At 36.8% G+C, this 16,149-nt stretch overlaps 1 protein-coding gene across 8 annotated transcripts in view; it reads right to left on the reverse strand.

Annotated features, from left to right (window-relative positions):
• Window positions 1-16,149, reverse strand: part of CTNNA3 (catenin alpha 3) — a 424,834-nt gene that overhangs the window by 117,989 nt on the left and 290,696 nt on the right. For all 8 annotated transcript variants that reach the window (XM_051618547.1, XM_051618545.1, XM_051618546.1 and 5 more), the window contains one exon: window positions 3,619-3,775. In XM_051618547.1, coding sequence (XP_051474507.1) covers window positions 3,619-3,775 — 157 coding nt within the window. The remainder of the gene's footprint in view (window positions 1-3,618; window positions 3,776-16,149) is intronic.

Genomic DNA, 16,149 nt, shown 5'->3' on the forward strand with positions numbered 1-16,149 from the left:
CTCTGTATACACTGTAGGATATTTTTCTGTTCATGACACTAAAACCAACATCTTCTCCACATTCTACTGCAGATGTCCAAACTGACCACTATCAATTGAGCAGTGGAAATGGCAGAGGAGTTTATACAACCCCTTACCTGAAGCAAAGATGGAAATTATTCCACTTACTATCACTCCATTGGGTAAATGGCAAGTAAAAGAATTTCTTGTAGAGAAACAACAAACTGGACATCAGACAAAACCATCTCCAAGTCTAATGACTTATTACCCATTACTTAGAAGGCATTTACCTTTCAAAACAAAAATTAAATTTCATTTAGAGTGTAGATGAGATGACAGGAGTCAAAAGGCACTGCAGAAGTATTTTAAGAAGGTATTTGAAAGGGCAGAGAGCAAAGACTTCATTACACTGATAACAGAAAAAGAAAGGGTCTATGTTATCTGCATGCAGTATATGAAGGAGAAGGATTTATTCATACATGAGGAGGGATGAGAAAAGAGATGAACAAAGGTAAGTTTTTATGAAAAGACAATATTTCTATCTTGGCAAGACAGAAGGTAATATTATAAGGATTTAAACAATGATATTATAAATATGACAGAAAAATTCAGAAGGAATGGAATGCTGGAGGGAAGAATCATTAGGTGAAATAATCAAAGTTTGGGCGAGGACACTGAAAAGAGGAGAGAAATGCAGCTCAGAGATCTGTCAATAAACCTCTTTAAGAAGACAACAGCATAGAAAATTTACAGGTCTTGAGTATTTTGTATATACAAGCATACTTCTGGCGATTTTCTTACCTATATAGTCATTGCAGAAGTTAACTCTTGGACTAAAAGATTTAACTGGTCTCTTACTTCAAAAAGTAGCATTGAAAATACTTCAAAATTGCATTTACCATGTCAGTGCAATTACACAACTTTTCCAGCCTCACTGTGTCAGGAAAGAGACATTAAAGAGTCACTTTATGACAGCAGACTTGAGGATAAAACTTATGATTTACCAACATAAACAACATTACAAGCATATAAAAACTAGTTTCCTGGAAATGCATGCATCAAATGCAATAGCACACTTCAATTGACTTACACGAATCTAAAAACTTCACATCATAACAAATAGATGACAGCATTTTTAAACTTAATGTGAGTTATAAAGATTAATACCCACATTCTTTCTTGCATAAATGAACTATCCAAAACTGGTAAGCTGAGACTGCTTCTCTATTCTTAGAAGGTATAACAAATCTGTGAACAATGATATTGTCATTTATAGTGTTTCATAATTGCAATGACACTTTCTAATACAGTTCATTAACTCTTGCTTTTCTTCATAAGTAATAGAACATCATTTCAACTGGATTTTTGCAATCAGACCTCTTTTTCACTTGCAAAGACCTAGTTTCATCTCTTGTCTTCTGTAGTGCTAGTTCTCATTTGAACACAGGATCATACACAAATAGAAAGGATAAAATACAGCTGAAACAACAACAAAAAAGTCATGAGGACAGATAAATCTGAAAAAGAGATAGCAATACACTTTGAAAAATAAGAACGGCATTATTAGCACATAAAATACATGTCACATTAGCACTTCTACTCTCAACCAAACGAAAACAGCAACAGAAACAGCAACAAAAGAACCAAAACCAAACCAAAAACAAATAAACAACCTTTCCAAGGCTTCTAATCCAGGCTTTTTTATCTGCCACAGATTTCTCCTTCCCCCAGTAATGCACTGGAGAAGTACATTTATCACAACAGGAGAGACACAATTGCCCTGTATGCAAATGGTTTTATCCTGGTTTTCACTGGGATAGAGCTAATTCTCTCTACTCAGCAGATCACTCAAAAACAAGTATGACACTTGAAGTTAAACACATTATCTTAACATGTGCCAAATGGTTTTACCAAAGCTTACAGGAAATGCTCCACACATGGTTCAGAGCAAATATCTGAATGTTTTTTTTTTTGGACATCATTGTATGTAGGCCTACATAACACAGCTACCAAAGTTACAGTTTCTGCTTTTACTTCCTGTGAAATATTGCAAATAACTCAGCTGTACTCAACCAAAGAAGATAAAATACATCAAAAAGCCAGGAGTCTACTCTGAAATGAGCAGCTGCCCAAAGACAGATACTCCCTGCCCCCCAATTATTATTTGAATGTCTAACTATTCCTTCAAGAAAAAATATCTGAAATGTGCCATTTAAATGAACCACAGCTATGCAGTTAAAAAAGGAACATTTAGCCCAATGAATTTGAAAGAAGAATTTTAAAACTCAGAAAATTTCACAGTAGATTGAAGAGATTCATGTGTTCATTAGCAATTTATTTGTTTCACCCCTTTATTAACAGGTCTAGCAATACCTGCAGAAATTTCAGGAAAGAGTTACAATCTCCTAGACTGACAGTCTGCTTCCACTAAAGACTAACTTAGACAGGGGGAGAAAAAATAACCCTCTGGTTACTTTTTTCTGTACTAAGATAGTGAGATACATGTAGGAAAGTAGCTCAGTGAATAACAAACTCTCACTAGGTATGCCAACTGCCCATTGTAAACCAAAGAGAACATCCATGCTATGAGAAAAAGTCTGTATTTAGCACCAGCAGACCCAGAAAGGGCCTGAACAGTCATCTCTGGTTATAGTTTTTGCACTGTAATATCCACACCCCAATCACAAGAAAAAAACTCTTAGTTATGTGAACTCTAGTCCAGCAGTAAACATGTTGGGGTTTTTTTAACATAAGTAAGCTTTAAAGCAATGAACCTTCAAGCTAAGCCCCCTTTTTGACACGAGTCCACTCTCACATTTAATGAGGACAATTTGGGCAAATGAACTTAGTTCTGGCTTCACTTACAATGGTTTCAAACTACTGACACCTGCAAGACTCTTTGTGTTCTATATTGCTGCATAAAGTAATAATCTTAACAATTGCAATTAAGCCCAATGAACATGCCCAAGGAAAGTGCAGGGCTCGCTGGCCATAAAGGAGCACTAAAGTTAAACCACATTTAATGAAGATGAAACAAGTTTTTCCTTCCCGTCCATGTTACACTAACTTAAGACAAGTCAAAACCACACAACTGTTCTCTGTCTTCTGATTAAATACTGAAGACGCTCACTGCTTCAGTAAATACTGTTTATGTTCACCAAATGAACTGGTCTCTCCAGTGGGTAAAATTTCAAGTACATTTAACAGATACGTATAATGCTGAAAATTTCAGCAATGCTACAGTGCATTCCACAGTAACTGGAAAACAGTATTGTGAGAAGCTCCTGCTTTATGGATATGCACACTGATACGTACTTCCTTTTCCAGAAGAAGCTGCAGATGGGATTTAGAAACTTTAGAAACTAAATGAACCCACAAGGTTGAATAAATGCACCACTGTAGCAAACCCACTCTGCTTCATGCACCTAATTTACTCAAATAACTTCTACCCAGCTCAATATTTTGCAGAGGAGAAATATCTACTGTGTGGGTGCATTTTAAACAGAAGAAACAGCTTCACAAAACCTTACACAACATCATCTCCGTTGGTGTCCTGCTGAAATGTTATGAAAAGTTTTCAAAGCATATAAAACAACCAAATTCTGAAAACTGTCATACCTGACACAGCAAGAAAATCATCAATACTTGTTATATCATCCACAGCTTCAGTAAGAACATGGATATGATTCTCCCATGTATTCCTATACATCTCCATGTTGTTTTTCACAACTTGACTTTTTGGTCTGGCAGCAAGAGCTAAAGCAGCATTAATAACCTGTATCAAAAATAAACACAAAATCCAACATCTAAATAATTATGTCTTTAGAAATAAAATTTTATGTTTTATTTAGAATTGTAGAGCAGATTTTCTGTTCTCTAAGCAGAAGTGTTGCTCAGCTTTTACTTTTTTTCTCAGTAGGAGTATGAGACAGATGCATTTTAGACTAACTTCCATTGTTGCTTCATAAATTAAGAAGCTCATGGAACAGGATAATAAAAATCCCAACATTTTATTTCTAGTTGGAAAATTCATAGTATTCCAGTTTACAAGACAATACAGGCAAGTTTTTACTAACGTTTAAGGCACACACACAGCAGTACAGCATACATCACTTGAGTTTTCAGTTTAAACTCTTCAACAACTGTTATCACAGACCTTACAAAAGAGTATCTTCACTGAAAGAGATGTTATCAGCCTCCATCACGTGTAAGTGGAAGGTTTTCCAGGTTAATTGCTGAGTAGAGAGTTTTCCCCATGGTTTTGAGACAGCCTTTCAATACAGCCCCTTCATTATGAGTTATACAGTTTTATTTTATCCATACTCCAATAAAATGCAGGAGAGCATCACAGTAACTTCCAGGGAGATTACAAGAGCAGCTCGCCCAAATGAACATGAAGTGCCTCTTGGAGCACTAACATTTTTGTTTCCAACATCTGAAAAGTATCGCTGACATAGATCAACAGGTTGGTCATTTATAGCTCATCAGAATGTAGACATTAAAAATGATACATCAAGGACTCTGAAGTCCTACTCAAAGACACCAACAAAGGGGCCTGTATCCTTGGCATAAGCAAATTACTGTAATAAACTCTCTGCCAACATTCCCACATACACTGCTCATTTGCAGTGCCACTTTGGAAACACAGGGTCTTTCCTCCTGCAGACATTTATTTATGCTTTGATAGCAAATTGCTTCTGACTTCTCAAGTCAACAGACTACTCCAGCTGGCAAAGGTTTAGATTTCAATTTATGGACACTGCTTCTATTGAAGGCTCTGCAAATACACTATTTTTTAATAGTTAAGGCAGGGAATTTAAGAGCTCATTAGGGTTCATTTTCAGAAATATAAGTGTTCAGCATTTTCCTCTGCTGTAATACTACCTTCAGCACTAATACACACTTTGAATAAATACTTCAAAATAGGCAATAACATGCTATGCTAAAGCCAGTGTCAACAGACTTCCCATTTCACCAGTAACACAAACTACTTCCTTTATTAAACTCAAAAGATGCAACCATAAGCAGTTTGTGAACTAAGATGCAAATGATCTTTTCAATTGTGTTACCACACTGCTCAGCACCTGTGGTGGTGGAGTCCATTGCTTAAGATCTGTATTGGATTGAAGGTGCTTCAGCTATAGGATAAAACAGGAGGTTTTATTTGCTAAGACATCTTTAGTTCTAGTCTGTAATGAACTGCACACTGTGGCTAGTCCAAGTGACTTTGTAAAACTGATTAGCAAGTCCCACCTATGTACAAATGAACAGACAAACTGAAGTAAGAAAGGGGCCTGGACTAATACTCTTTCCCTATCCTTTATCCCCTTTAAAACAGGCCGGGCTTTCATACCTTTAACACCATTCTCCCAGGTGCAGATTAGAGGCACAAGACCTTCTCATTAATGACTAATTTTAATTCCCAGACATGGAAAATTTGGAAGAAAACATCTTGACTCCGAACTTGCCCACAGACTGTCCTTTTAAAACAATTATGCATTTGGTACTTCAGGAATACCAGTTTTGGTGAGGGCATGTGTCACATCTTTCAGCTCCTCACAGAAACTTCTACAGAACAAAAGCAACCTTCCCAAACTTCAGCTCAGCACCCAAAACCTCTTTGGTTGAGAGACAGTGCTACCTGTGATGCTCTTTCTATATGAAGTGTACAATGCACATAGGAAATTCCACCTTGTACTTCCATATATTTTAAAAAATAATATTAGCAATTTAACCATTTTAGAAATTACTAGAAAACTGTTTCCTTTGTCCTTGAGAAAAGACTCTTTGGTTCATTTTCAAAGGTAACAGAAGCATTTATGGTTACATATTAATCCTACTCTACCTTAAGTTTTGTTTTCATCAGTCAGAACACAACACATTATGAGAAAAAGAAGAAAAAATGCAGTAAGCACAGAACAAGAATTCATAAAGCAAGCAACATTATTAATGTTGAGTGTTTATTCTAAAATTATACCCAGAAAACATACAACATAACAACTGGTCAATGTCCATGTACATAAAAAAATGGGGGAGAATTACCATCAGAGGAAGAGAAGCAAAAGAGAAGAAGTTATCTTTCATTTTCTAAGCAAGGAAGAAACAGTTCAAATTGCACATTAGTCCTGGAAAAAAGCCATTAAAAGACTAGGCAAGATACCTTAATAGACCAGTAGATGCTGGTACATGAGCAATGACAATGCAGCCTTCACCAGTCACAGCTTTGCTATAGGAAAGACTGCAATAGAAAGGACTGGTAGTACTGGTAAACACAAATAAGCCCAGGTATGTAAGTGAGGAGATACACGACAATCCTCCAAATTCCTAAAAGGCAGCTGCAAAGTAGGAGAAATAAAACTACAACCTCTGCCACCAGGGACAGGTCAGGAAGTACTGGACAGAACTGTGGGCAAATAGAAGGCTGGTCAATTTTTTGTGTTGGGTTTTTATGTTTTGTTTCTTAAATCTAATGCCTAACCAAAAAGGACATTTAATACGCACAAACACAGACTGCCTGGAGAGACTCTAAACTCTCCATCACTGGAAGTACTTAACAGTAGGGTAGTTTAAACATCTGGCAGGAATATTTTTAAATGTCTAAATCATCGAAGAATTGACCCTGTATTGGTGGAACAAAGTGGAGAGGGAAAGTGGAATACACACGACCAACATGACATCCAAATAGAGCTAAAATGAAATGCTTTCTGGCTTGATAATAAACATTTGTTATAAAATAAGAGAAGAACAGAAGTTCTAATACTGCCAGGAAAAAAAGACATCAAGACTAGCATCAAGCAGGCATTATCTAAATACTCTTTGACATTTTAAAAAGAGTTGGGATTATTAATTTGTAATTACAAGTTTTTTAATATTAACTGTAAACATTTAAAAATGTTATAAAGTAAAGAAATACTTGGCATTACTAGTTAAGCCTCAAAATGGAGTACTGTCTGGAAGGCATGTTTGATGTAAACAGCCCATATTTCTGTACAATTTATGACCTTTTTTAAGATGCAAAACACTCAAAAAACAGTTCATTCTCAATCCTGGTACATGACAGGGATTTTATTTACAATAAAGATTTTGAGCTTCTGCCACGTGGAGATCCAGCCCAAAATTTGTTTCTAAGACGTGGACTGCATAGATCTCCAGCAGGAAGGAAGAAATACCACCCAACTAAGAAGGAGTTTTGTCCTTGTTGCTCTGATCTCAGAACTGCTTCCTAAAGTACACTGTGAGATGGGAAAACTTGCAATCAGCTTTCAGAAAGAGGGCATCCAGGATGCTTTCTCTCACTGCTGGTGAGAAACCTGCCCAGGAGTCCTCACAAAGCTAGGTTTTGCAGCACACAGACTTCTGCAAGGTTTGCAAGCACTAAGTCCCATCCTCCATGCACCTATCCATCTACGGCATGAGCTAGCAACAAAGCACAAGGCTAAACAGCTATACCAGTGTCTGCTGCCCAAAGAGCCCAAGAGCTGGGCTACAAAGATGAAGCCAAGTGTGGCCTAGTACCAGCACACAAAAATTCCCTCTGAGCTTGTTAAACAAAAACAGGATTTCTATCTATGATCACAGTCGGAGGTTCTACAGTAGCAAACAAGAAATAATCTCTGGTTTATTTCAACACAAACCTAAAAGCACTTCCCACAGAGTATAATACATAAAAGCTCATTTCTGTTTGACTGTACTGCAGCTCCCCCAACACTCTCTTAAAGATAAAAAATTTGCAAGAGTTGAAACTTCACTCTTTTCATTCCTACTGTACTTGATCCAGTTTTACAGAATCAGTTTTCCAAGCCAGGAGCTTAACATTTCATCTCAATAATTCTTAAGTCACATTGGTCCTGTTTCCATTCACCACACTAATGGAACAGTTTAGATTTTAAGATGTGTTAATCAAGACTGAAATACTACATGAGCAAATTTTAACTTCTCTGTTTAAGCCTCCAGTAAGATAGTACCTAAAATTGAACCCTATTTCGGCTTGAATAAAATTAAATCTTTTTCTTCTTGTATTTTCTTCTTGGTTTTACCAGGGGATTCACTCTGCCAAAAATAACAATGAAACTCTGTAAAATGCTATTTCAGTATCACAAGAGCCATAAAATTTTTATCTTGCCATAGACAGTAAAGAGGTAAACTGCTTGGGAAGATCACCAAAACTGTTAAGGAATGTAGCCAACTTTATTAACTGGCTGAATTTAGAAATCCAGATGACTCCAGATATCTCTGGAAATGAAGTACTGGAACCTTCACTAAATGCAACAACACACAGGCAGGCAGGCAGGCTCATCTAACAGTACAGAGATTGCACTGACACACAAACTAATGGACACTAGGACTACACAAAAGCTGCAAAAAAATCTAAGTTATCACCTAGATAATACAAACCATGGAATTTACCTAAGCCTTCCCTCAGGAAGTTTACAGCTGGAGGTTAAATCAGTTATATTCTACATAAATGCAGTTAATGCTGAATTAGTTATTTCAGGTGATAATGTTACCTCTGGTTCCCAAGCTAAACTGTTCTAATGCTCAGTATCCTATTAAGACTTTATTCCACTTTGAACAAACGTGGCTTCCAAAAGTGTCACAATACCTACATTTCATCAACCAATTCAGACTGGTATTAGTGAAATTAAATTCCTTGCATGGCTAAGTTGCACAGCAGGGTACAAACTGTGTCTTTATTTTGCCTGGTAACAATGCTAAGGTAACAGACCTAAGGTTGCTAAAGCTTGGCTAAGCACAGGTAGACTATTAGCTTTGTTCTATCTGGAACCACCCTCACAGTAAAGTTCATTGAATTAGGAGCAGCAACCATGAAAAGCTCCTTTGTATAGACTTATTAAGTAGTTTCCAATCGGTGGTCAAAGTCTTTGTTGGACATGGCCACTATTCTAGTGTTGGCATTTTAAAAGCCTATCCAGATCAGATTCAACAGGAACAAAAACAGCAATCAAGAGGCATCTGCCATTTTTGCTCATCTTCCCATTTTTCCTTTTTTACTTGATTTTAGAAAAATCAAACTTGGCAAGAAGCTTTATAGGTTTTTTTCTTAAGAAATTATATGATGCATTTAAAATACTTTTAAATACTTGAACATCACAAGTATTTTGATATTCAGAACAAAATACAGATAGAAATAAATAAATGAACCCATCAGTGGCACTTACATATCAAGAAACCCAAACCCACAACATGTATGATTTAGACTGGGACATTCTCAAGATGGTCTATGAAACCTTGAAAGATACGTTATCACACAAGTAAAACAGAGTTGTAAACTTTTTTCTGTATGAAGGAAAAAAACCCGGCAAACAAAACACATACTTCACACCAGGACACCCACATTCTTGCTAACAAGACATGAAGGTAAAAAACTTTTATCCAATTTCTTAGGCTTAATGGAGCTTAGCTTTTCTACCTCACTCTAATTATCATTAATGGTGTAAATTTATCATTATCTGAATTGACCTCAAGAAACAGCAAGACCACAACTAACCTGAAGTCACTGTTTCATCACTGATTCCTTATCTAAAGCAGGGCTCTCATTTGTTGCTGGCCACTTAAATACACCTTTAGTCTACCTTATAACAGCATATCTAGGCCATTCTAATTCCATAATTACCTAGCATTTACTTTTACCCCAAATCTTGTCCCCAATACATTTCTCCACTACAAACCTCACAGTTCAGGTAAATTTTACCAGCAAGCCGTTATTCCTCCTGGTCTACTGCTTGGGCACATAGCCAGGATCTAAGTTCTTCATTTCAATATGTCCTTGCACTTCTGAGCACAAGTTAGCTGAGCAGCTGACAGCATTTATTATTACTACTTGTACTGCAGTAACATACATACGTCCTCATCAAGTACAGAATAAGTCATGCACTGCACACTCCATTAAATGAGAGCCAGTCTGAAGAAGTTACTAACAGAGGGTTACACAAGTCAGAAGAAGCCTGAGGATAAAGCAAAAGGACGACAGTAAGATAAACCTACATATATTCTACTAACTAGTTACTGAACAGCTGATGACTACATAAAAATACAGACAAATCGCGATTTGAAGCATACGCTGTAGATGTAGCTTTCAGGAAGCTACTATGATGCATAATGCATTAAAATGAAGGGGGGAGGAACTAACCCAAACCAAGCAATCAACAACAACAAAAAAGTAAAACAAACAAACAAAAACCCCCAAAGACCTCACCTGGACAGCATTCGCAGGGTGGCCTTAAGACTATGGGGTAGTTATTTCTTCATTTTAGGAATAACAAACTGGAGGCCAACAAACATCTATCATGTCACACCAGTGAGATGGTGCCTTAAGGTAAGGATGAATCATCCAGCTTAAGGTCAGGCAACAGGAGACAACAGCAGAATAAGAAATACATAGCAGGGTTGAAGAAACATTACAAGAGAACACTTTTATCTGTGTTTTCGTTAAATGAAACAAAGAAAGAAGCAAAGGGAAAGGTCTGACAGCAGTGCCTTCTGCAGAAGAAAATTAGACATTTCTTAGAATATAAGGATATGGTGAATACTGAAAAAGTTGTTAGTCCCCAGATTAAGAAAAAGTCTTAATTTGCTGCTTGAGTTTTGTTTAGTGATTATCTTTTTTTGCAGTTGAATAGGTATTAGCTGCCCAGCTTTACATTTATATACATCTCCAGCAGATCAATTTTCATCAAAATTAAGCAGGCAGATTCATGAACTTGGTGCAATAACAGCAGAGCCAAATTCCATCAAACATTTCTCAAATATGCTTGAGAAATTTACCTCCAAGAAATGAAGGGTCAGTTCTGCCATAGTGTAAGCTAATAAATAACAGTCAAGTACAAGGAGTTGAAGCTGAAAGAGCCCACCCCAGGGCAAACACAGTTTAGCAATCTAACCAAAACAGAAAAATATATAGCTTTGTTAGGGAATAAATATTCTCAAACCCTTTTATCCATCTGAGATATTAGTAATACCTTAAAAGTCCATGTGTAGTTATAGTTTAAGTGCAATTGTGTATGATTCCAAGTGATGGGGAGAGAGTATATTTAAGCCCTCTCTCATTTATACCCAAAATATCAGGCATCCATTTAATTTATCTCACTTCTGTCAAGCACCCTTTTCAATCATCTACACATTTCTACACCATTGATATTGTTATAGTCCTGCCTCTGCTACAAAGGTGAGATCTAAAGACTGGAGTCCCCATAAAGAAGAGGCTTCTGACACTGAATTTATATTCCCATTTCACATTCTGTCCCTGTGCTCAGGAACTGGAAAGTAATTTTTTTCATTTTCATCACTTCTCTTAGTTGTGTGTGTGCATGCACTGTTTTCCTTTTCATGTGTTACTAATATATTTTTATTTTATTTCAATTACTCAACTCTCCCTATCTCAACCCATGAGTTTTCTCACTTTTATCCTTCCATTTCTCTTCCTCCCATTCTGCTGGGGGAGGGAATGAGAAAGTGGCTGTGTGATGCTTAGTTGCCAGCTGGGGTTAAAACCACAGCAGCTCTTTAACAAGCCATCCATATTTACTACTAATCCAAAAAAAACAAACTTGCAAGCACAAGAGACCCACTGTCATGACAAAAAGGCTGAGGGATATATCACATTGTCGCTTTAGCATCTGCCATAAAAACATTATAAAATAACAAAGATAAGGGAAATACCTAACAATTTTAAAGCTTTGGAAGCTGGGTATATCTTGTACACAAAATATTTAATCCTAAAATGTATTTCAGTCAATATAATTAAACAGCATTGAAATCATGTTGATAAAGCAACTCTAAAATAGAGAAATTCTAACCAAGGAATAAGTGCATTCCAAGAGTAAATAAATTACTTGCCATATTTGTCAATTTTAATTGTTCTGCAAATTTAAAAGGTGATATCTACCCCCATTTTCATAGCTACGAGGAGATGCTAACTTAGAGAACACTGTTCAATCACTGTATCAAAAGGGACATATCAGTGACTAATCAAGGCTGTACTTGCACAATAAATTTCCCTCCTCATTTGAAAACAGAAGCTCCATCCACAGCACACTGCTCTTGTCTCACAACATCCTGAACAACTTCTATCTCAGTAGCATTATCAAATGCTGATAGTTATGAGTCAGGTGCACAGGTGGTATAATGAGCTAAACACATGACCAACAGGTTTTCTATTATATTCAGAAAAGATTAAGGCACTTGTCACTTCAGGTACAGACTCAAAAATTCCAGCAAGAAATAAAGATAACATAATAAGAACACAGCATTTCCTAAAATACTAAAAGCAATAGTTAAAATACTTAGGATAAATTACAATCCAACATAAAATTTATGTCATATTTGCAAACTCTGTATTTTGGCAGAACTAGCATCTAAACATTGTACTGCATGATTTGGTTTATTTTTCCTTTCCAATTAATCATTTAAAGCAGGAAAAAGGTACTACACTGGAGGCACTTGGTTTAATAGTTACATAGTTGACAGTAAGCAATTGGCAGTAAGTTTTAGAAGTTCAGTATGGGTTTACATATTCTGAGATTATTGGGTAACTCAAACTAAGCTTTTAGAAAAGTTCACTGGACAAGGTCAGTATATAATAACCCACTGTTCAGCTCCAGCAAAGGCCTTCTTGATAGCAACCACTAAGGCAGATTTAATGTCTTCATTGTTATTACAAGCCACTGGCCAAGAATCTCACAAATAAATGTTACAAGGACCCAGGTAAAGCAACCTCTCGAGAACAAACAGAATTGTGGGGTAGGGTTAAGCCAACAACTCTATGAACATTATTGATCTGATACTCCAGGCCAAAAATTAAGTACAACCTTGCATAGCTTTATCTCTGATGTCTGGGCAGCTGTTGCTAGTGATAAAGAAGTCTGGTTTTACTACATTGGGATAAAGTTTTTTGTACCTTATTAAAACAATTTGTGTAATTTCACTCAAAAGTATTCCTCCCAACAGAGCCTAGCACTGCTGAGAGGAATGTTACACTCTTGAGGAAGAAAACAAAACCAAACACAAAAATCCCAAACAATTTAAAAAGCCCTACCAAACCAAAGCCACACACACCAAACATAGTCCTCTAAAGGTCCCTTAGCTCTGTACACAACTGTCTTGGTTTTATATACATGCAATACTGCAGCTGAAATAACAAAACATTTCTGTTTCTGCATTATTGAGTACAGGGTCTGTAAAAGACCCAGAGGATGTTTGGATGTGATATTCAAGGTTATGTGGGGAGTAGATTGCAGAAATCCCCTTGTTTATTTCAAGAATCAAAAGTGAATTTTTCCACTCAACCAAAAAACACTATTCCTCCAAATGTATTTTTTTGAATTAGATACACACCCAGTATCTACTACCTCATCTAGGATCAAAAAAACCATAGCATTGTTCAGCTACTTTAAACAATTTTAGCTACAGTTTCAATTTTCTAACTAAACAAAGGATTTCTTGTGTCCACAGTTTGTGCATATGTGGGACAATGAGATTCTGCTCCGAAAGCACAGAATATTTGACAAATTTTTATCAAGCCTTAAGCAATGCATTCTCAAATGCAAATTCCCATTTGAAGAAATGCAAATTTTTGAAATGGAAAACTAAAATAGTCCTCAAGACTTACTGATATATGAAAGAGGAAATATAAATTACATGAAACAGAGCTCTGTTTATAATGTTTCAACAGCGCTCCATCCAGAACTGGAGCTCCTCTATCTGCAGTTCAGTACAAATACACTGAAAACAGTTAGGCAGTCATCTACGAGATACAGAAATCAAACTGGTGCTGTACTTGCTACTCTTCCTATTACTTCCAAGCTGGTCTTATGGATACATTTCCCAATGACTTCTACTTTGGAATTTAAGAACTCTGATAGTCAGATTCCCAAATATACTTGGCATTTATCATTCCAGAAATATAACACAGAAAATCCACCTGCAGATCACGTTATCTCTCTTTGCCTTCTTTAATGACATTTTAGCATTTTAGTTGCTAAGAAGAAATAATGAAAACACAAAACGGGTAGCCATCTGCTGCCTTGAATTTGATGCCTCTTCTATACAAATAATTTTAAAGCTCCATTTAAAAACTTGGAAGCTCATCAGAAACAAGAGTCAGCAAAAATTTGTAGGATTCACCTCCTCACACTTCTCCAGACCGTAAGAGATGTGCTAGAATTTCCCCCAATCACCCAAGTCTGACCCTGCATCAGTGACAGAAGGAGATCATGTAGGGAAAGAAAACTATTAACAAAAAAAGTCTTGTGTCTTTGCTTTACACACTTGCAGAGAAGACACTAGAAACTGACAAAAAGCTTGCTCCTTAGCTGCAGTTCACAGGACACAAATGCAGGTACAACAATGTGGACCATGCAGCCCCACTCTATCTATGCTGCAGCTACATCCAACTTACTCACTGCCCTTGGTGCTTGCCAGACTAAGCGCTGCCATCTGTTCCCCACCACCTACATCTCCAGCTGCCTTCCGGCTGTTGCAGAAGAAATAAAAGAAATACCTTTCCAGGAAGGATACTTTCAAGCTTTAAAAGCAAAGGGGAAAATAAATTATTTATAAAACATTCACAGTGCTTTTGCGCAGTAGGAATTTACACCAAATGCACTCCAGCAACTCTAAGAAACTTGATCATTCTCATGTCTACTAACTGCAAGTGGGTCAAGCAGAAGAGAGGATGAAACAACAGTTTCCGTATTGTTACAGAAGTTGAGGCTACTAAGGGTATCATTAGGCCTTCCAATACATTTTGGTGGCCCACAGCCTTAGGAATCCACAGTACTCTAAAAAACTCAAAATGGCACGAGCTTTATCACCTTTTTAAAACAATAAATCTCAATTTCCAATAGAGAAAGGTAACATCCAACAATTACTAATGTCAGTAAATGCTGCTGTAGGGTATGAGTAAGGTTTTTTTTCTTTGTATCATATCTCAGATAGCCAGACTGGAAACTGGAGCACAGCTGGTTTTGTACGTGTCCCTTTTCTACAGATTGCCCATCACATTAAGCCTGCAGTGTTCGATGGCACAAAGGATCATCCATCCCAATAGCATCATCTATTACTGTGATACTTAAGGATACTAACGACTTTTTCCATGCACTGTCACATCTCCTGGTACCCGGTTAACAACAGCTATTTACTAAGAGTGAAAACAAATATTAACTTCTAACAGCAAAACTGTGCCACTGAAAGCAATGACTTGCCCCTCCTTTAGACTCCTTTTCCCTCATGCCTTCTCTTGAGCCAGCAATACAGCCAACCACGTCAGGCAACTGACTTGAATGAAAACTGACCTTCTTACTTGCTTCCCAGCAGCACCACCTTCCTGACCCAGACTGCTGAATAGATGCACGATTGCTATGTTAGTCACACAAGAAGGAGGCAGAAATAGCAGTTTGAGAAGAGGGAGGCAGATCAAGTCTCTAGCAGCACTGATGATGTATGTCAGATTAAACTAGTCGTGGGACAAAGGTGTAAGAGAAGGGCTTAAACACAGGGATGTTCAAGCAGACTGCCATAGCTATCAGGGTTAATGCTAATTTCTTAACTACAGCAGCATTATACATGGACTTTGCTAACGGGGTGAAAATCTACATGAAAAATATAACACTTCCCCAAAATATCTTCCATTTCGTTTCAGAAATATTATTAAGGCATTACATGTACTTATAATTAATCTCTCAATTGAAAGGCTGGAGATGGTATTTAAGATTGTCTGATACTGTTAGAGATATTAACATCTGTTTTATCGCTTTTTAAGCAGATGGTAGAGAACTCACTGATTTACCATGTTCTCCCCCATTACTTCTGCCCTTGCATAAGACTGCTGTATTTGAAGAAAATGGTATTAGGACAGATAAAGGAGATGCCACACAGATGGTTCAACTAAGAAGATGAAACAATCATGGTTACTCAAGTGCTATTTGTGAAGAGATTTTACGAGCTTAATAAAAAACTTCTTCAGTGTCCCCCACCATTTAATGTACCACAGCAAATAAAATGGATGATTGATTTTTCTCATGAAAAAGTAAATATATAGGAAATGTAAATTGCTAGCTTCAAAAACCCAGTGCTTCATAAGATATATAATTAAACTCCAATATCTGAAAAATGTAACACATCAAAAGATGA

The sequence above is a fragment of the Apus apus genome, chromosome 4, assembly GCF_020740795.1.
Source record: "Apus apus isolate bApuApu2 chromosome 4, bApuApu2.pri.cur, whole genome shotgun sequence".
NCBI lineage: Eukaryota > Metazoa > Chordata > Aves > Apodiformes > Apodidae > Apus > Apus apus.